General features: G+C 37.8%; 3 protein-coding genes across 7 annotated transcripts in view; 1 reads left to right on the top strand and 2 right to left on the bottom strand.

The window, feature by feature from the left end:
* The first annotated feature begins 705 nt into the window (after positions 1–705).
* On the top strand, positions 706–3,457 carry LOC104892829 (hypothetical protein). The gene is made up of 3 exons (XM_010678837.4): positions 706–1,328; positions 2,794–2,931; positions 3,034–3,457. Exons 1-3 carry the CDS (start codon positions 854–856, stop codon positions 3,282–3,284), a joined length of 864 nt encoding a protein of 287 aa, XP_010677139.2. The 5' UTR covers positions 706–853; the 3' UTR covers positions 3,285–3,457.
* Positions 3,458–5,412: 1,955 nt separating this feature from the next.
* On the bottom strand, positions 5,413–10,316 carry LOC109134997 (subtilisin-like protease SBT2.5). The gene is made up of 9 exons (XM_019249509.3): positions 9,544–10,316; positions 9,268–9,418; positions 8,722–9,134; positions 8,443–8,538; positions 8,213–8,282; positions 7,797–8,079; positions 7,356–7,684; positions 6,813–7,080; positions 5,413–6,288 (listed from the first exon to the last, which is right to left on the bottom strand). Exons 1-9 carry the CDS (start codon positions 9,717–9,719, stop codon positions 5,600–5,602), a joined length of 2,475 nt encoding a protein of 824 aa, XP_019105054.2. The 5' UTR covers positions 9,720–10,316; the 3' UTR covers positions 5,413–5,599.
* A 151-nt stretch (positions 10,317–10,467) lies between these two features.
* The window catches only part of LOC104892830 (uncharacterized), a 51,177-nt gene continuing 40,323 nt past the window's right edge, over positions 10,468–21,321 (bottom strand). The window contains exons 27-35 of one of the 5 annotated variants that reach the window (XM_019249507.3): positions 19,999–20,142; positions 19,773–19,903; positions 18,974–19,061; positions 14,562–14,621; positions 14,287–14,491; positions 13,170–13,321; positions 12,944–13,014; positions 11,188–11,344; positions 10,468–10,926 (exon numbers count right to left, since the gene is read on the bottom strand). In XM_019249507.3, coding sequence (XP_019105052.2) covers positions 10,762–10,926; positions 11,188–11,344; positions 12,944–13,014; positions 13,170–13,321; positions 14,287–14,491; positions 14,562–14,621; positions 18,974–19,061; positions 19,773–19,903; positions 19,999–20,142 — 1,173 coding nt within the window. In that variant the 3' untranslated portion in view covers positions 10,468–10,761. Of the gene's footprint in view, positions 10,927–11,187; positions 11,345–11,632; positions 11,743–12,943; positions 13,015–13,169; positions 13,322–13,993; positions 14,161–14,286; positions 14,492–14,561; positions 14,622–16,546; positions 16,693–18,973; positions 19,062–19,772; positions 19,904–19,998; positions 20,143–21,321 lie in introns of those variants that run through there. The other 4 variants (XM_048644897.2, XM_048644898.2, XR_007274552.2 and 1 more) reach the window with 4 other exon arrangements.

The raw sequence follows: 21,321 nt of genomic DNA on the forward strand, positions 1-21,321 counted from the left end.
TTTTTGAGCGGTTTTGGGGTTGATTTCTTATATAATTAGGATGATTAGGATCCATAATTATAAGAATTTGAAAATAAAGAGCAATGGAAGAAGAGTTAATGAAAATAATTAGAATAAATAGAAGAAATTAGTGAAGATGGAGAAAATTAAGTGTGTCCAAAATATAGCAAAATGAGTATCTATTTATAGATCTCGAAAAAATAGAGCCGTTGGTAATTCTTTTATTTACTTCATTTTTTTTAAAATATAACCGTTGCAAAATTCACAATGGTTATATTTTAATTGCCCAATTAAACGAAGCCATGTGTCAACAGTGCCAAATGGCACGCTGCCAGTTACAGGGTGTCAACTTTTCAATTTTTTTTGCCTGTCCTCGCAGCAAAACGCAACGTTTTGCTGCGGAGATGGACAAATATTTTTTTTAAAAAGGATGATCAGGCAGTGGGTCCCGCTCCCACGCCTGATCATCTTTTCACTCACCCCATGCCTTTTTTTTTTTTTTCTCAATCCTCTTGAAATCTTATTCTCAATCACCATTAAAAGTCTTATTTTTAAGATTGATGACTTAATTTTATTTTTCAATTGTGAATAAAGATGATCTAAATAGTATTAGTTTGGAAAAAAAATTCGAAAAACAAAATTTAAGTTGAGAAGAACAAACCTATTTTAAAGGGCCACAAGCTAGAATGACTATGCATGTAGTAAAAACAAACAAGTTGAAGAAAGGATTGAATTGAAGGTGAGAGCCCCCTAAACCAAAAGTGTGTTGTAGTTTTGTTCTCTCTCAATCCCATGCTCCAACCATGAATTCTTCCACCCAATGAACCCATGCTCTTGACCATCCTCACAGTACATGATTACACTCTCCTCTTCTTCCTCCTCAAAATCATTCAACTTCACAATGAACATGGCCTTATTATCTTCTTCTTCTTCTTCAACCCCAACTCATCTTTCCACTCTCTCTCCTCCTTCTTCCAAACCCCACCACCTTACCCACAAACCTTATCTTTTTCTTCTTCCTCTCCAAAAACCCAGAAAAACCCACCTCTTAATTTCTCCTCTTAGAGTCTCAGCTTCTGATAATGGAGCTGGGGTTGCAGCCTCTACTGCTACTGTTACTGAGGAGAAGGTTTTAGAAACCCCATCTGAGGAAAAAGGAACTGATTCTTCGCCCAAATTGGAGGAAAAAGAAGAGGATGTAACACCCATTAAAACTGCTGAACAATTGGTGAAGAAATTTCAGAACCCAAAATGGGTTAATGGAAATTGGGATTTGAAGCAGTTTCAGAAAAATGGCACTACTGACTGGGATGCTGTTATTGATGCTGGTCAGTTCTTAAATTTGAAATTGTAAAGCTTTTTTTTTGGTCTATCCGAAATTTCATCTTTTTAATTTGTTCTAATTGTGTGTTGGTAAATTTGTCTTTGATTTAAGTTTGATGTTGAGTTTGAAGGTATTTAGTTAGAGATTATTGGTTTATCTTGTTTGAGTAGCTTCTATATATGCTTATCTCTTGATAAAGAGTTTTATAAAGGGTCCAAGTGAATTTTATACTGCTTGTAACATGCACATAAATTGAAGTGTAATGTTCTCATTAATGGAGTCATGAAGATCTTAAATTATTCAAAAGCAGTTGAGTAATGAAACCAAATTACTGCATTTCATGATACTTTGACTCCCAATTTGCATGTGTGGATGTATATTTCTAGTAGTTATATCTAGTTACAGCCATAGCATTCTCATGGCGAAAATCAAGCGGTGAGCTTGGTTTTAGGGATGAGATAATTTTTTATTACTTGATTTTTAGATGTAGGCGATGTTAAGCTCTTGAAATCTGAATATAATGGAATTTGTGGTAGAATTTTTTAGTTTGAGGATGAATATAGTGTACCTGTTACTTTTGCTATTCGTTCCAGGATCTCATTATAGTGGTTGATATTAAAATTTCTGTCCATAGGATGTTAACTTTGGTATAAGCAGGTGGTACAACTCCATCCAAATTGCATCAATAAGAGTTCCTCTACAGTGTCATCTTCTATTTGGCTGTTTAAATCTTGAGTTAAAATACGTGCTCGCTGCCACTGGTCAGGACCATGTAAACAAATCCTTGGTCTTAGATGCCCCTTTTTGATCTTTATTTTCCCTTAGCCAAAGTGGTAACTTGGCATTTCACCCAAAAATAAACCAGATAGCATCTAAAAGTCAAGGTGTAAGATAATTGGAGTTTCATTCATCTTCCATGGACTCGATCCGTGTCCGACTTTCACCGGGCCCTTGGGGGGTGGGGTGTTAGGGGGACTATACACCGACCATATGTCAATCTGAGATAGGAAACCTAGTGGGGCTTACATGTACCCAGAAAAAAGAATTGCAATAGCATCTAAGCTTGAGGTTGGGGAAGATGAGAAACGAATCTCCGATCTCTTAGTTGGAACGTGGGAAACTCAATCATTAGGCTCTATGTGAGCTTAGTCTGCGACTCTTCTGGTCATGTATCAATATATTTTGTCTCGGTGCTTTTTGCAATTTCAATTGTGGAGCAATGGTGAAAACTGAAAAGTAATCTCGCAAGTAATACTTGCCTTTGTGCTAATATCCTTTTATTTAAAGCTTGTGCTGCTGGGATTTGTGAGACTTTGCTTCCCTATGGCGTGCTGTCTGATAGGCTTACTCGCTGTTATAATTCTCTCTTTTTATCAATAATATGAGTCATCATGCCTTCAAAAAATTATATGAGTCATCAGATGTCTTCTCAATCTCGACATAATCAACAACTGGCTTATGGTTTACAGAGGTGAGGAGGAGGAAGTGGCTTCAAACCTACCCGGAATCTTCCAATAATGATGAACCAGTAGTTTTTGACACTTCTATCGTCCCTTGGTGGGCATGGATCAAGAGATTCCACCTTCCTGAAGCTGAGCTTCTTAATGGTTTGCTTCATTCATGCATTACAAATTATTTCTTATCTCAGCTAATCTAATTGATTTCTTCGTAATTTGTTGAGATTTTGCTTTTTCTTTCCGAAATGACAGGTCGTGCTGCAATGATCGGTTTCTTCATGGCGTACTTTGTTGATAGCTTGACTGGTGTAGGTCTTGTTGATCAAATGGGTAACTTCTTCTGCAAAACTTTGTTATTTGTTGCTGTTCTTGGTGTGTTGTTCATCCGGAAGAACGAAGATCTAGATAACTTAAAGAAACTACTAGAAGAGACGACTTTGTATGACAAGCAATGGCAAGCAACATGGCAAGATGAGAGCAGTACCACTTCCAAGAAAGATTAGCCTTCTAGTTTATAGATTTTTCTTCTGAATATGGTTTTGTTTGCATTTATAAGGATAGGCTTCGTCCAATATTTTATCCGTGAAGACTTTTTTAACACGATTTTTATGGTATGGAGCATTCCAGTGACTTGTAACCTCCATGTAGAAATGAGAGCATGGTTTGTTGGAATTTAGAGTATTTGGTTGATTGATTTCATGTAACGTATCACTTGAATAACTTGGTTATGGTGTCGTTGTTCAAGTTATGTTAATTATACATGTAGATTGTTTATGGTATAGTAAACAATAAGTTTTGAAGAATAAAGAAACCGCGAACATAATATGCTTGGTGGTTTAGCCAAGCATGATGCAGCAAGTGCGCATAGCATGCTCGGCAAGCAGTGGGCTGGAAGCATCACAAGCAGTGGGCTGGAAGTATCACTCGCTCAGCATGCTCGAGGCATCGCATAGAGGCAACGCACAGCAAGCTCGCGCAGGGCTGTAGGCGTGGGCTGGAGGAGTCGCATGTCGCGACTCGCGCTGCTCGTCGCGACTCGCGACAGGCCTGCTCGCGACTCGCGAGCTCTGTCTCGACTCGCGACGAGAGCCTGTCTTCGCGTGTTTCTTTCAATTCAGCGAACGGTTGTGACGGTTTTTTGGCTGCGTGTATAAGAGTGGTTTATACCACAGATGAAAGGACATAGTTTTTCAGAAGATTTCTCTCAAAAACAAGCACTCTCTCTCAAGTCTAAGAGAAGATTAATCATCAAACACAAAATCTAAAATCTTATTCTCATTTTAACAAGATTCATACGAGCGTGACTCTTGTTGTTCTTCTTTGTATCTCGAAATTGAATTCCGTGCAACCCGTGCTTCGTATAGGGTCGGAATATCACTTTTGGGAAAGTGTCTACACACGCCTAGAAGATTCGTAGTTCATTGTATTCATCTTCTTCACCCTTTCTCTAGTTCTAACATGGTTTACCATTGCAATGTTTCCAGCTAGATTTTAAACTTTCAATCCTCCCTTTTGTCAGTTAATATAATCCTAATTGTTGTCATTTCATTAAACGACGATATATGAAGACAGGTTGAAATTGCACTGAGATTAGGGAATGTAGACGAATCTAACTGGAGTTTGTGGTGGCTGAGGAACTGGATTGGAAAAAGTATGGATTCTAGTTGTAAGATATCTAATATAACCGTCGCTGTAATTGAGATCTCATTCAAAGAGAAAGATATCAAATATCTAGAGTTTCCCCTTGTATATTATATGGATGGATGATCCGATCCGCAAGGACCATGATTGGGAAGTTTCGGCAATGGTATGGATGATCCGATCCGCAAGGATCATGATTGGGAAGTTTCGGCAATGTGTACAGGTAAGTAAAGCAGAGAGTTGGCACTATGGAGATTTCAAAAGAAGTCGAGGGAGACCAAATTGACTTGGATGGAGTTATAAAGAGTATGCGTAGAACAAGATTGCAGCCTTTCAAGAGCATAGAACGCTAGATAGAGGTGAATGAAGGAAGATGATATCTGTGAACAATAACAAAATATATGCTCTTAATTTATACGATTGACCCCCATCCTTGGGATAAAGGCTTCGATATTGTTGTTTTCTCTCTGCCAGAAAGAATATTCAGAGAGGAGAAAAAAATAAGGCAAAAAAAGGAAAATATATACTACCTCCGTTTCTTTTTAATTGTTACACTTTGACATTTTACACTATTCACAAATTGTACTTTGACTCTCGTTTGTGATTTATATGTGAATAAAAACATAGTCATGTGGGATCTTGTTAGATTCGTATTAATATGTATTTTATTAATATGTAGTTTTTATATTTTTTACAAATACAAAATTAGAGATATAAATGCTCAAAGTAGTGCATCGGCATGCGTGAAAAGTGTAAGTGTAACAATTAAAAAGAAACGGAGGTAGTAGAAAGGAAAAAAGATAATGTGTACTTCTGTTAGGACAGATTTAGGACGGCCAATTTAAGTAGATTTGTCATCAAAATTGCAAAGCCAGAAACTGGTGCACCCATATGTAAGTAGTGGATGGATCATGATCTTTTTGTTGAAATTTGGCATTAGCTAAATCGTTCTATCTTCTTTCCATTTGGCAGAAATGTGTATACAACGAATTTAAGATAAAGTTTAGTGACATTAACAAAATGATAAGCCAAGAAATTTAGATTCTAAGAATCAAAGCCTTCAAGCAAAATACAATTCTCTTGATGATAGAAAAACTGTAGATCCTAGTTTCTTATTCTAACTCTATGATTCTATATTATCTGTAAAATTTATACCAATAGGTCTATAACGAGGAATCTAAGATCCAAGTACACTACTTACAAGGACAGTTATAGGAACTCTAGCTAGATGACCCTTGTCTCCTCGCAGTAACATCTCACCGAAGCTGTAATTATTGGTTGCATCTGTTGCTTCCAGTACGAGCTTCAGCAGCCGTGTACCATTGTGACTCACAGTAAAAGTTTTCGGTGTCACCTTCACTCTCACACCCATTGGTGGCTTCACAACAACACTATAAGTCTCGCTCTCGTTTCCAACATTTGTTACAACTCGTGTGACTTTTCTCGAACCCACCAAATTTGAGATTGTTATAGTAGGGGAATTCAAATCTGAGCACCAACCTCCTTTTTTAGTTGGACATCCAACACCAACTGACCGCCTCACAGACTCATCGTCAACCCCTGGGACAGCACACAGGAACTGTACATAGTTCTTGAATTTGGAAATGAATACGAGTCCAGGGTCAACAGCCCGAGAAGGGTTGATGGATCCAGCTCCATAATCGAATGGGGTGGCTGGCGCCAACTGGTTTGTCTTTTGTGCCATGATGGGGTTGCCAGCATTGTCTGCTATATCTGTCGTTGTCATCATTGCTGATACTATAGCAGAAGGCTTCCAATTTGGGTGTTTGTGCTTGATCAATGCAGCCACACCAGCTACATGAGGAGTGGCCATGCTCGTACCCGATACAAGTGCAAAACTTTGCCCTAATTAAATGACAACAGACGCATGAGACAGTGTTTTAGGGGTTCTACGAAATGCTAAATTACGAAGTTTCTTTGGTGAAGGCAACATCACGTCATGCACAATCCATGATGATGTCTGGGTCTCGACAAAAGTTTCTTACAAGTTTTCAAAATTTTAAAGTATGAGGTAATCAACCCGAATACTGATTCTTCTGATTTGTGTAGATATGCAAATGGATAAAATCAACATAAAGGTATCCATCTAAAATTTTGGAAGCTAATGAAATTAAACCCACAAAATCTTTGAAAGTGTAACTCCTTAAGGCCAAGTTTTTGCAAACAATCCCTCATACCTATCATTTAGCATAAACAATCCCTCATATAGTGAAAATCCCATTAAAACCCATGCGTCCTTAAATCATATAAAACGATTTAACTCCAAGAGAACATATAATTGTCGACTAAAACACAGAAGTTTTAAACAGAAAAATGATTAAGGTGTTTCATACATAAGTATAGAAGTTGATATACTGCAGATGCACTACCTTTTATGTAATGATCTCCCTCACTGTTAGGACTCCAAGCAGCCCAAATAGAAGAACCTGGAGCCATGACAGTTGGTTTCAGGACATCAGCTGTTTGTAGAAGTGCATTATTCACGTCAGGTCCTCTTGATGAGTAGGATGCGACAATTGGTGCTTGCCCAGTGTATATTGCCTGTCTGCCATCTAATATCCTGGCTGTTGCACCAAACGCAAGCACTCTTCCTGTTCTACCTCTAAATGTCCTCGCGTTGTAGTACTGCCAAAGAGCCTGCAGGCAAAAGTTGAAGACAGCAAGATTCATATAGACAGTGGAGTTATCCAGGCTTCACAATTCACCTAACTCTAAAAGCTCCATCAAGGGAAATATGTACAATAGAGATAAATCCGTCCAGAGGTCAAATGCAACACAAAAAGCTAAGAATTCATGACAATGCCCATAGTGTAACAAACGATGTGCCAAATGGATGAGGCATAAAACATGTAAAACAGCTCCAAGCCAGCAATGAGGATTTCTTTAAGTTAGTGCATCACAGTACACCATACCGTAGAAGCTTGTATGTTGTTTAGGACGATTCCAGGCACCCCAAGGGTCACGGTGGTACCCTTGACTTCCTCAGAGCCCACATCAGGGTCCATTGTCATAATAAAACCAGCAGCTCCAACATTATTCATTGTTTCAGCAACTCTAACTATGCTTGCGGAGTCAAATTCAAAATCAAAGGTATATGTGCAGATAATAAGTTTCCCGCGAACCAGAGATGGGATAAAGGCATCAGGAGTTTGGCAGCTTTCAAGGAGACCAATGCTAGAATTGTGCCGACTGACATCAGCTGCAGCAGCCATGGGAAAAAGAGCATTTCCTGGAGTTGGAGCTGTAATATATACAAGCTACTCAGATATAAAAAAAATAGTTAAAGAAATGAAGCACTCTAGCTAAAACCACAAGTAAATAAGTAGATGACAGATTCTCTGAGTCATATTTACGTGCAAGGCCCATGCCGGATAAGCTGTGTCCACTACCCAACACAATGGAATTATTGTACTTGCGATCAATGATGGAGGCAGCAACAGTCGTAATCCATGGGCTAAAAGAAAGGATTGAACTAGAAGAAGGGCCACCATTGCCAGCAGCTTGAATTACAACAACACCAGCTTTTGTAGCAAACAATAACTCCATTTCCAAAACATTAAGGAAGGCAGAAGGACCAGGCGGAACACTAGATGGCCCAACTGAGAGGCTTAGTATATCAACTCCATCTTCCACAGCCTGGAGGGGAAGCAATGACCAACTAAGCATATAGTTAAAGTTGATATATTGTGGACCTCTACTTTTATTTCTTTCATTCCGTCTTTAGTCAGAGAAAAAAAAGAAAAAAGATCGAGTCCATTTGGGAACAAACCTGATCAACAGCAGCAACAACATCTGACATATAGCCTCCAAATGTATAGAGAGCCTTGTAGACAGCAATGCTAATGAAAATAAAGTAATGCATTAGCAATGATTAAGCACTGAAGGTATCCTAAAAGACAGTATTCCTCCACAAGGAAATTCATCATCTGACTAAATTTGGAAGTTCTGTTAACATGTACACAGATAAGTAAGTCCTCTTTTCATGTTCCAATGTCTCACCTAGCTCCTGGAGCCATGCCACTTGCATTTCCATAGTTGAAGCCATTGACAATAACTGGTGTTTCATAACTACCAGCAGCTGTTGATGCTGTATGGCTATAGTCACCAAAAGAACATAAATAAGTTCAGATGGACTACCAAGAAAACGATAATTATATATCCAACTGCCATTAAGGCACTGGTTATAATGCAATATGATGATGATTTAAGGCCCAAATTAATGCTAAAATTACCACTCAATCTCAAAACATACTGGCATGTTCGTGTTATGTGACTTGCCTTCCATGACCATCAGCATCATAAGGGGAAGCATAATCACGAGTAGCATTAAAATCACCAGCAGCAATTGCAGCACGCGCAAAATACTGGGCCCCCACTATCTTGCCATTGCATGCTGTTGGCGGGAACATCTCACCAGAGGCACATTTCCCTTTAAACCTGCTACTATAATCATCCATGGATCCCTTGGTGCTCATGGATGGTAAGTTGGCAAAACTTGGGTGGCTAGGATTAATTCCAGTGTCAATCAAGCCTATCACTGTCCCTTCACCAGAACTCCTCGCACCACCTAGAGCTGGCCAGACACCCGTAGGAATTCCCAGATAATCAGGTGTATGAGTTGTCAGCTTCTCCATCTTAATATCTTCGTGAATAGCCCTAACTCCAGTCACATTCCTAAGAGATTCAACAACCTGCAAGTGTTCAACTAACTGTTAGCTGTGCTAAGATTTTATAACTTATAAAATGATAGATAACCAACAATTTTAACCATAATAACTATCTTTTTTTACCCAAACTAGAACATATTTTCTTCAATGGACTTACCTTTTTGGACGTGACATCGATCGCAAATCCATTGAGCAAATGACTGTAGCTGTAGAGCTTGGTAAATGAACCTGAATCAAGCAGGTTTTCCAATAAGACATCATGCTGTCTACCTAGCATTTCTTTGTGTATTCTAATGTCATTGTAGTTCCTGCAAAGAAGTGCACAAGCTACATGAAAGATAAGCAAACAGGAGGAAAACTATGAAAAATGAAGAAAGGTCTTAGCATCATGATAAGAGTAAAAGGCACTTGAAAAATCTAAAGTTTTTGTCACCTGAAGCTGCCCTGATTATTACTCCTTGAGACAAAGGAATCACCCTCCATGAGAACCATGAAGACTTTGGCATGCACAATGAACAGACTTAACATGTGACTGCAGCTAAAGAGAACGAATACAGCTAGACTAAGTTGCATTTCTTTATCAACGACAAAGGGCAAACAGTAATGCATAATATATGTTAAAGAGATGGTACTTTTGTCACAATTCAAAGAGAAAGAACATTCTGCCAAAAGTAGCAATGGGGTGACATCCACTAAAGACTAGCACAACACAACTATTTTATAGTTGAGTCAGGTAAATAAAATGCCTTCAGATCAATCTCATTAATTAGGTAAGCATGGAGAATTCACATGCTTGCCTGTACCAATATCATCTATTCCTGATGCAAGTAGTTACATGTATAAGCAACATCCATGCTTTCCTCATTTCTCACCCACTTCCTCTCTTACCCCTCCTGCAACTCTGACCATATGTGTGAGTGTATGTTCTATTAAGCTTGCGCACATTTGGACATCTATGAGCAAGTACATAACGATAGAGGCATACAAATGAACGGTTGCAAATGTAACCTTTCTTAAAGGATTGCTACAGACTTCCATCAATTCTTAACCACTTTCCTTAAGGGAATACAAAAGTACCCCCAATATATGTGGAGTGGATTTTTTTCATCACAGCTGATCCAACAAATTCAGATTCCCTTGAGCCCTTCTTTACAGATCAAAAAGTGCCAATTGTATCATCAAGAATGCAATGATCAAAGCATTATCATTCACATTTCACTCTTGAAACAACAATCTTACCTGACCACTAATGGCTCGTCATTATGAGACTTGTTGAAAACAATCCAGGATTCGATGTAAAGATGACTTAGTTCATGAAAATTAAAAAACAAAGGGTAACAGGGATAAACAAAAGAAGTAACGGAAAATGATTCATTATATACTAGTATCCAATTGTCATATCATGTCCTGAAAACGAAAACGAATGATAAAGGACACTGAAGCGATTAATAACTTCCGACTTTATGATTTTAGCAAAAAGAAAGTACAACAGAGGGGTGACCTGCAGGGGTATAAATTTGCTCAGACATACTCATGACAGAAGTATCTATATTTGAAACATTACAGAGGACACAAGTAATAAAAAACGGACAACAGTGAAGATGAATATGCTCAATCTCGAACTGGATTTTAGTTAGATGCAAAGTGAAATTTATGTTGATCTCTGCTGACGAGTATATTCCCAGATAGCAATGGCACCACTAACATGAACATTGAGTGACCTAACAACCCCTAATTGTGGGATCTCAATACAAGCATCCAAAACGTGGATAATATCTGCAGGTATTCCCTCTTTCTCACGACCAAGAACAAGAACCTGAAAAGGATAACAATCCCTCAATCTTCAGCGCAAAAAAAATCACTTCAAACTACATATGTTGATGATGATACAGAGTTGAAGTAAAAAAAAAGCTTTGCATTGTTTATCGAGGCTATACTTGATTAGTTGTAGAAATAATAAAAGATATAGTCTTCACATAGCTTTTTTCAGAACTTCAATATAAAAAAAGCATGGGTTTGAAGCATGAACCATACATAATGTCAAATTACATCACCCAGCTCAATCGAAGAAATTTACCGTCTTTTGGGGGAAGCAATACTTGTCCAGGGGTATGCTATTTGCAGTTTGCTCCAATCCCAAAATTGCAAAACCCTCTTGCTTCTTTTTCTCCAAGAAGTTTTTGACACCATTCACCCGGACCTCTATGATGGGAACCCATTTCTCAGCCGTGACACTGGCAATATAACATAAGTGATTCAAAACAGTGTGCTCATCGCAGGCCAGAAAGCTATAATATCACAAACAAGGATAGTCTTAAGGGTTTAGGTAATAGAAAAAAAGAAGTAAAGAAATCCAATTGGAAGATCTCCAAAGTAAGTTTAAGAAAAACTAGGATGTCGTATAAACTTCCAACAGTCACTCCAAGAATTTAGGAAGCTCAGGTTCTAAGCTAATTCTCTTCCTTCCTCAGGGGAGGGATCTGACATACGTCACTCCATGACATTAGCTCTTAAATTCTTACCAAGCAGATGTTGGCGGGCTTACTTACATCAACCCTCCCTAGTACGCCGGGAAAAATGTTGCAAGGCGTCAGGAGAGAGAGAGAGAGAGAAAAGAAAGCATAACAAAGTCCTGCAGACAAATGCAAACATCTGATTGTTTTTTTTTGATATACTCGTTTACAATTAAAAAATGAACATACATCACAGACTAATAAGACACAACATTGAGTCTCCCATCTTGTTGTACATCTGACTTAGTTATTTGAGTGGAGTGACAAGGAAAGCCTGGTACACTACTGCATAAAAGTTACTAGACACAATGGTTCGTAGATTATCCTCTCTTTAGCCAATTCATCCACATAAAAGCACATATGGATGACCTTCAAAACAACTTTAGTCACTTGTACCTATTGAACTCAAGCAGTACATCTGCAGATGCTCCAACATCATAGCAAGAAACACTTAACACAACCCAATTTTACAACAATACAAAAGAGTTCCATAAAAACAGGAAGCTAACTAACACAAAAGCAAGTGATATGCAGTTTACATAATAAAACACACAGATTAGGACACAGAATATCGTTTTGATTGAGTTTGTCCAGGACAGTGAATGATGCAAAAGCTTTGATGCACTTTAGGATCTTAGCTTTCCCAACTAAGGTACAGAGGGAAAGGGCAATACTGCTACCTCTTGTAAATGTTCACAAATAAGAAACAGAAAATTACATCAATAGCATCCATTAACACTCTCTTATAAGAACCTATAAAGAGGTGATAAGAGTAGCAGAGATGAGAATTATGTTACTCAAACCTGGGTATTGGTGTTAACACTGGTATATGTCCAAGTATCAAGTTCAACATTTTAATTGTTTAGATTTGCATTTATTTCCTCCAATTCTTAACTTCATTGTGGCTATCCACTAGAGCATCAGATGAGAGTTTCAGTTGTCTTTCCTTTTCCGAAAAAATGAATTTACTTATACAAAGTAGGCGTCAGTCCACCAGAAGTCAAGGCAAAGAAAAAGAAAACCTTAGAAAGAGACAGGTTCGGAATACCCCAGGAGCGTGATCCCAGAGAGAATATAATTACACAGCTCGATCCCATTTTATAAATAAAGAATCTCAACCATCGAAAATCCTACCATTCCTCTCCAACCAAACAACCCACATAATGGCAAGAGTTCCAGCTAGTTGTTTAATGTATAAAAATGATCCTCCCTCAATGACATGCACAATGATAATGCTGTAGTTTTATACATCAATTTATTGAAAAATCTCAATCACAAACCAGAGATGTCAAACTCAATAAAGAGAGTGTTAAGAAAAACCTTATCAGCTGGAATTGTTTGTCTTGCAGCACGTTAGCATCTGCTAATGCTAAACTACTTGCTTTAAACACCTGATAGAGACAAAAGAGATCCATTGATCGACAATGAGCAATCATTTATTAGCATATGTGAAAATCAAGAGGGGTAGGAGAAAAAGATGCAGCAAAGTATAGAAAATAAAATATCAGAACCAGGAGGGTAAAAGTTCTAAAGTTCAGCAACACGCCTCACACGTCCTTGCCAACCCAGCAAGATTAGGTATACGATCAATGAGAGATGCAACAACAATGATTTGCTGTCTATTTGCCTTTAACTTCTCCAGATACATGATTTTTGACTGCAATATTTGCTCGAGAAGTTGGTCCTCCTTTCTCATTTCTGTTAAATAAAAGATGGATGTCAGATAACTTAGTTACATTGGCTACTACTGGAGAACATAAATTGTTTGCATGCTTCATCTTCACCCTTATCTACTATGTCATGTGCGAGAGCTGATTGGGATTATGAAGAATATGTATAAGAAATGAGAAAAAGTGAGGGGCTTCTAGTTGTCTATAAAACACTAAATGGTGGAAAGGAGATCAAGTTGAAAAGGCATGTATGCAAAGAAAGGCAGCACCAAATAAACCAACTCAAAAGAGTTAGAAAATTGTTTCCCTTCACCGTCATGACCAATGTTGCTCGGACTCGGGTACCCATGTCGGACCCGGGTACATGTCCAAGTGTCCGACTCGGCTCTTTTATGGAACTTTTCCAAAACGAAGTGTCCAAGTGTCCCATCCATATCCCATGTCGAGGATCTGACATGAGTACTTGAGGTTAAATGAAGAGTCCAAGCAACATAGGTCATGACTAATACAATATTTTCCTCCACCGTCATGACTAATACAGTAAGAAGTGAATCATGCTGAAATCTTCTTCTTAATTGCGTCAGTTGTGTAAAGGCAGGGAGGGGATCGTCCTCCCCTTTGCATTTAGGTACAACATTATTTCCCCTCTCCCCCTACATCTAATACCCTGAGGGATTGTGGAAAAGAGGACTAGTCTCACCTCCCTGAAAACAGAAAGGGTGATGGCTGAATACAAAGTTCAGACAAGCTCTCATCTAGGACGAGTTTGCTTATGTGTCCATTTTCCTTATCACATACACACAGTCATTCCAAAGGTGATGGGCCCATACATAACTAAAATTGGTAAAGGTTTATAATATTTGACTCCTGCACAAAATCCAAACTTAGAAAGAATTATGGCATTGGATTACACTTTCACGTGAATAATAGCCTCAGATTCACCTTGAATAAACATGTCAAAGTTAGTTGCTACAAGTCCTCTAGTATTCTTACCATCATTCAGCATCTCGTGTTTAGACAATGTGAACTTCTTCTGAAAATCGAATATTATATTACTTAGTGGAGAAGGAAGTAACAATTCTTGCCCCGCATTTGCTGAATGGAACATACAGTCTTGATCTTGCGCAATCATCAAACTCTCATTTGTGAGAGTAGCTTCATCCTTAGCCATGGAACTTCTAAGTTCTTCTCTGACATCCTATATATTACAGCATGATGAGGCACAGCCAGAAAGCAGAAAGTGATTAGAAGCAGCGTGTACTACTTACATTTAGAAAATTCATCACTCGCTCTGTTAGGCAAATTGGAACACATTCAAACTCCATATCCTACACAATATAAGAAAGAAGATATTAACCGACAAGCAGGTTCAAAGTCAAAAAAACATACTACTCTAGGAAATATTGTAACTTTGAAATTTCTCTGTTTTGTCAATTATCAGATGTTAATCATGTAAAACGGCCTTAGACAGATAGCCAGGCGATCATGGAGTGATCTACAAATGAGATTATAGATACAATGTACTAATCTCCCTGTAAACCAGTGTATCGATCTGTCTTAAGCGTACCACTACTTCTACTCTTTTCCCCCCTCTTTTAACAGGGTTGATGAAAAAGAGTGAGCGAAATCTGTTTCATGAGGATTGAAGATCACATTCTATTACAGTGTGAAGAAGACCTCAACACCCATTCAAACTGTTAGCGTAACCAAACTTTTTTATTGTAATTTTCAAATGCAACAACTATATGCAAATACAAACAATAAAGTATTTTACACATAAATAAGATGGCCAAGATAACTGAATGAAAAAGAGTTGATCAAAGCAAAGGAACACTGAATACAAAAGGGGGGCAGGTGGGGAGTGAAGAACAAAAACTGAAAAGTTCTGGGTGTCCACTTAAGATACCAGAATTGCCATAGGGTCCGACCATGATCAAAGACCTTCTAAGATATCAGCTTACACATTTGGATTTTCTAAGCCAAAAGATAACCAAAGTCATATTTGGAAACAAAGGTTAAATCTTCAATTTCTCAGAATACAAACCTAATTTTCTAAGTCACATCTCCAGGATATTCATAGCCTCAGTTTAGTTTAATACATGATAAATTTAGAGTAATAGATTCTTCTCAAAATCAGCCACTGCGTCAACTGAATCAGAATAGTGGTAACTGCTGCTATCTTGGATCCGATTCCAAGAGAGCTTCTTCGACTTGCAATTCCTCTTCACTTTACCTTAGCTTTGTCTTATGTTGAGGTAGTACTAATCATAAAGACAAATCTTTTTGCATAATGCTTCGGATAATTTGGTGGAGATCATATTCATAATTTTTCATTTTACTCTACTTCGTGATGCACCAAATTATATTGTCTCTCATTTAATTAGTTAGAATTCCTCTTTCCCTTCTTTTTCCTTTTGAAAAAGATTAAAAGATTTCAATAAGAAAAAGGGATTTAGTCGAACTTGGTTACAAATAGGGGATGCAGTTTGGTAGTAGTAGTGTAGTACTCTAACATCTCAACCAAGTGGTCAATGGTTCGAGACTTCTTACAAACGTTTTGATCATTTTCTAGAGAAATGTTATCTCAAGATGAGTGGTGCCATGTCAGCGCATGAGATGACACAACACGTGGTGACCTGCTGTTGTTGCCCACACGTTGTAATAATAGTATCAGATTGTGTCTTTCTAAGATTACATCCTCACATATACGAAATGAGAAAACTACCTTAGACTAGGTAGCTGGAATGGCCAAGGTGTAACAGGTTGGGAAATTTTCCATTATGGTGAATGCAATTATAGCACTCTGTAATTTGAACCACACCCTTCAAGCCGCATTGTCTGCTACATGACAGTCACTAGCTGCTCACTTTCATAAAATCCACTTTTTGATGGGTCAGAATTTCCCCTCCCAAGTCAGGGGGGTAGAGAAGGGCCAAAAGGAGAGTGGGAAAGCATTAATTGCACCAAGCAAAACAGCAACAATCTCAAAACAGAGAAGAGAGAAGGACGAGAAGGTGGAGGGGGAAATCATGTTCGGATAACGTACATTTGTTGTGTACTTGTGTTAGTTTATATAACCGGAGGGGGGGGGGGGTGTCAGGAAAGGCATTCATGTTTAAACTAATTTGTTTGCAATTATGGTATGGGCTAACTAGTTGATTCCTTATTTGAAAGTAAGAAATAATTTACTACTATTAATAACTATAAAATATAATTATGAAACATATGCTTTGAATTATTATTCATCACATACATGAAGTCGTATTAGCAAAGGTTCTGCCACAAATTCTTCATCTGCAGATGGAGGCATGGAGCTGTACTAAGAACTGCGCTGGAACACCTTTACGAGCTAGAGCTTTAATTGGGTTATTGTCTCCGTTAGTAGCAGAAGTTGGAGCCCTGCGTAATGGTGTCCTCTTAAACTCAAAATTTTAGACTGTCCAAAATGATCATAGAAGGTGATAATGCTGTGATCAGTGCTCATCAATATCCTTTGAGGCCTCTATAGTTGCCCATGGTATACTTAGTTCCTGTTGGGCTATTCGTACACTGTTTCAGAGCTTTCATACAACTCATTCTCGACACCCATATCACAAAGCTAACCAATTTGCAGATAAACTCTCCAAGATTGGAAATGAAATTAGCAGAGGTGTTATAAATATTGACGTCTTCCCTAATAATGATCTCCGATTCCTGAGTTTTTAGATAGTTTAGAGAATACTCTTGAGAGAAGAGCTCTATGAACTTTTCTTAGCACCTTTTATATACAAAGAAGATTATAGGTTTGGAATATCATGCACGTCCCGTTACTTCTTAAACCGAAGAATTACACATACAAGATCAAAGACTCCTATGAGTTGTTTTACAAAAAACCATGCCGCATTGGCCATGATACATTCTGCTATCTCCATGACAAATTCATTCCGTGACAAAGAAACTGTTGCCACAAATGTGATTAAAACTGCGAAGGCCATCAGTAGATGCCCTCTCTCCATACCTAATACACAAAGGGTGACAAACTTTATTGCTCCAAAGTCAAAACATCTCAGTGTAGGGAATCAAGCACCTGCCCATGTTTGAGCTGGTTACAGACTTCTGGTTCTTCTCGACATAGACATTACTCATTAGGGCTCTTGACTTCTTTGCTCACTTGCTGATGCATACAAGGATGCATGACGGGTTTGGGGTAGAGTGATGTCATATGTTTTTCTTTTTTGTTTTTTCTTTTTCCCTTTTTGGAGAAAAGGAGTGATACTCATACGTGTGGATCTAAAACGGTTCCAAAAATTGGGTTGACACTAGACCAACCTGTATTATTGGACCTTGAGTCCCCAGTTCTGTGATAAAGTTGTTCTAAGTTTATATACATACATACATATATATATATATAGAGAGAGAGAGAGAGAGAAAGAGATTGTTCTTGATAAAATATGCAGTAAAGGAATATAGAATGTTGTCACCCAGAACCCATATTAAAATTTGGGACACTATCCCCAGAACCCATGTCCTATAGTATAATGATGTGAGTCAGACACTCACACAAGTAGCCTCTTCTGAAACTCGTGCTACAAGTCTAGGTGATATGGATCTTGATAAGCCTTTTGATGGAACATTTCAAAAACTGAAGTGTCTTCGACAAAGTAAATGTCTTGAAGAGCTAAAGTGAAAGACCAAAAATAAAGGGATATGAATGTAAGTTTTGCTCACCAAACACTTGTTAAGTCTTTAACGTTTAATTCACTAACTTAAAACTGACTTTAACGTTCAAAATATCATTAAAATATGACAGTGGCCCAATCAATCGTGAGCAAGAAGTAAATTACAAGTCATTTAAGTACAAAACGCATATTTGTCACAGAAACATGTTTCCAAAATTTCATTATCAGATAACTGCATTAAAACGTGTTAAAAACTTGCACGCCTGATATATAAGCTAAAAAAACAGCTTAACATCCTTAACAAACCACAACCAGGGTACCTTGATTCTTAACTTAGCTTACTACCACAGTACCACTTAAAAAAATAATAGAAGAAAGATTAACCTTACTACAGCTAAGTCACATAAGAAAATTCCGGTAATTACTGTGATGCACCTACTTTCCATCCCACTTCTATTGCTTAAAAACCAATGATAAATCCAAGACCACTATTAGTTAAAAACTATAAGCTCCTTGACCATCAGTAGGTAATATAACACACAACAAGACCAGGGTCCTCTAAAACCTAAATAAAGAATTGAGTACTATTCGCACTACACGTCAAAAAACCTAGGGACATCCCCGCAAAAGAGTACGGAAGACCTGTGTTACTTCAACACCTTCATTTACCTCATATATCGCGTGCCTACATGACATGACACTTGGACACTTCACTTTAAACCAAAAACTTGACTTTTTCTCTACGAAATGGACAAGTCCAATACCCAGACACCCGTATTCGAGTAGACACTTTATCCGAGTCTGAGTAAAATTGTGGAAGACTACTCTTTGCTAAAAACTCTCATGACTAGTGGCCAGAGGCCCTATTTTAGAAAGCCTATCATTCTACTCTAGTCAAGACTTTCAAAGGATCCATGATATGATATCAAACATAAAGTAAAATAGAAGCAAGTTTTGGCTGCAGCTGAATCAAGTGAAAAAGTCCAACCAATTTCATCAACCTTAGTGGCAATACATCTAACCTCAATACGGCTGGAAAAGATTCCCACGGGAGTAACAGATTCAATAGGAGTAAAAGCATCAAGATAACCTTCCATCGAGGTTCGCAATCTGTGAGCAGCAAAACTGACCATCAGAATATTGCAATTTATAACACATGAGATTAACGATAGAGCTTACGTTCATAGATGCAGAGTAGATAAGAAAAAAGATCAAAATCCCAAAGTACAGAAAATTCTCATTTTTATAGATTGGGAGTTTGGAAGAACAAGATAAGGATAAGCTGCATAAAGTGGCAGTTTATCCCGTCAAGACAGTTAAATAACAGCAATAATAAAAATTGTTGGAGAACTCTTGAATCTCACTTATCCAATATCTCTATTGCTAATAAGTAGAAGGTCAAACCGAGCCTTTGATTTTTCCTTTTTGGGAGACACGTGAACATTTTCTCTTAAATGAAAATTCGATACTACCAGTCCCAACTGGCAACTATGGCTGTTTGCTTTCAAAGCTCCCAACTTTTGTAATCTAAGTGGTCCCGCCTTCTGGGGACCCTTCACCTTAATTAACCTGCTAAATTAGTTAATTATGACACATGATACTCTTCCATAAGCCCTTTCTATATGGAAGAGTATCATGTATCATAATTAGCTGCTTTAGCGTGTTAAAAAAGTTCCAGGCTCGTTTCGGGAAGAAACCCACCAGAGTTGGGACCTCTTAGAGACAATCAAAAGTTGAGACCTTTTAAAGCAAACGACTATAGTTGGAACTGGTGATGTCAATTTTTCCTTTTCTAGAACAAAACGTTAAGGCAAACAGTACCTCACACAGTCAGGATTCAATTCCAAGTATGACTTCATATTGCTGAAACACCTTTTCTCGAGAATGATAGATCCAGAGCAGCTAGAATCTAAAGTTGGCATAAGCTTGCAGAGAACTTTATAAACTAACAACTGAAAATTGAAAATTTTGAAATAAGTGTACGGAAACTTTGCTTTACACAGAAAACATGTACTAATCATGTCAGGCAAGTGCAGCACTTAAAAACCTGCGTAAAACCGCGTAATGTGTGGTGATGGGAAGTCAACAGTGGAATTATTGGTGGAAGCAGTTCACCCAAATGCTTAGATTGAACTTCTAGTTTTGCATGGATCATGACATTAGCTGCTATATATACATATGAGGACAGTGCCTGCATCCAATTCTGAAGTTAGTCCCTTTTATAAAGAACCAACACCAAATCGATATTGTAGATTTTGCTAAGACAGAATATTCATCCCAGTCACATGCCACGGAAAAAAAAAAAGGAGAATAGTGAGAAATGTGATGGACAATGAGAAATCACAGCAGGACAATATTGCAGAGGGGAAGAGAGAGTAATAGTACATCTATATACATGATATGCTGCATGCACTAGCACTTAAGACTTAGAAACAATGAAGAGGAGCATATTATATTGATGAGTAAGAAAGACATTGTAGAGATACCAAAGGAGTGTCACCCATATAAAGAAACGAAAGTAAAAGAAACTCCTGCCCTCAAGCTGTATGAAGAGAGACATATTCCCATCTCAGGAATAAAGGAACTTAAAGAAATAACACATGAAACTATGCTATCAAGTATTTAAAATACACCAAGGAAATAGAAAGAAAAGAATACTAGTGAAATATCACCCAAATCCTAGAAGCAGATAGCACCCAAACCTCTTAACCTGTGAAAACCAAAAATACCTATTGATGACATAAACAAATGAAAAAAAGACGAACATCCCATTTCTCAAATGGAACTAAACACAGATCGAAAAGCGCTAACTTAAGATTATTGCCAGAGCAGTAGTTTATCAAGGTGATTCCACTAAGCTAAGATGATATGCTTCTAAGTTATAACACATAGCACATTACAAAATGCCAATCACTGGCATAGCAATGTTAAACCTGCTGTGAAAGCATGTGCATTGCAGCTGACACATAACACTATTATATTGATCTTTCTTTGGCAACTGATCTCAATGCTCAACCGTGCTCACTAAAACAATAATTATTTCTAATCGGCTATGAGGCGGAGCCATAATGATATGGTTCCGTCCATTGATTCACATAATGTGTACTTTGGCTGCCACAATTATAACTTAGGAGCAAATATTTCTAAAATCATGAAATGTAGCACACCATGTTCGTGCAAAATATGGTCCAATGCAAGCACGGAAATCGGAAAGATGTCATTCATGTAGTTTTGGGGTGTTAGCCTAACAATCTTCCCTATGTATTCCTCGTTTATATCTGATTAAACAATCGGATAGTCAGAGAAAGACTAAACACCGTCAACTAAAATTTCGACAAATGTGTTGTTCTAGATACAACATTATCTAAAA

The sequence above is a fragment of the Beta vulgaris genome, chromosome 5 (assembly GCF_026745355.1).
Source record: "Beta vulgaris subsp. vulgaris cultivar EL10 chromosome 5, EL10.2, whole genome shotgun sequence".
Taxonomy (NCBI): domain Eukaryota; kingdom Viridiplantae; phylum Streptophyta; class Magnoliopsida; order Caryophyllales; family Amaranthaceae; genus Beta; species Beta vulgaris.

Bases quoted from the DNA above. Each gene is read 5' to 3' on its own strand.
- LOC104892829 (XM_010678837.4), top strand. From the start codon at position 854: ATGATTACACTCTCCTCTTCTTCCTCCTCAAAATCATTCAACTTCACA. The intron at 1,329-2,793 runs GTCAGTTCTTAA...TATGGTTTACAG, and splicing joins GGATGCTGTTATTGATGCTG to AGGTGAGGAGGAGGAAGTGG. The intron at 2,932-3,033 runs GTTTGCTTCATT...CCGAAATGACAG, and splicing joins TGAAGCTGAGCTTCTTAATG to GTCGTGCTGCAATGATCGGT.
- LOC109134997 (XM_019249509.3), bottom strand. From the start codon at position 9,719: ATGCATTACTGTTTGCCCTTTGTCGTTGATAAAGAAATGCAACTTAGT. The intron at 9,419-9,543 runs GTGACAAAAACT...ACTTCTTTGCAG, and splicing joins AATAATCAGGGCAGCTTCAG to GAACTACAATGACATTAGAA. The intron at 8,539-8,721 runs GCAAGTCACATA...TGGTGACTATAG, and splicing joins GATGCTGATGGTCATGGAAG to CCATACAGCATCAACAGCTG.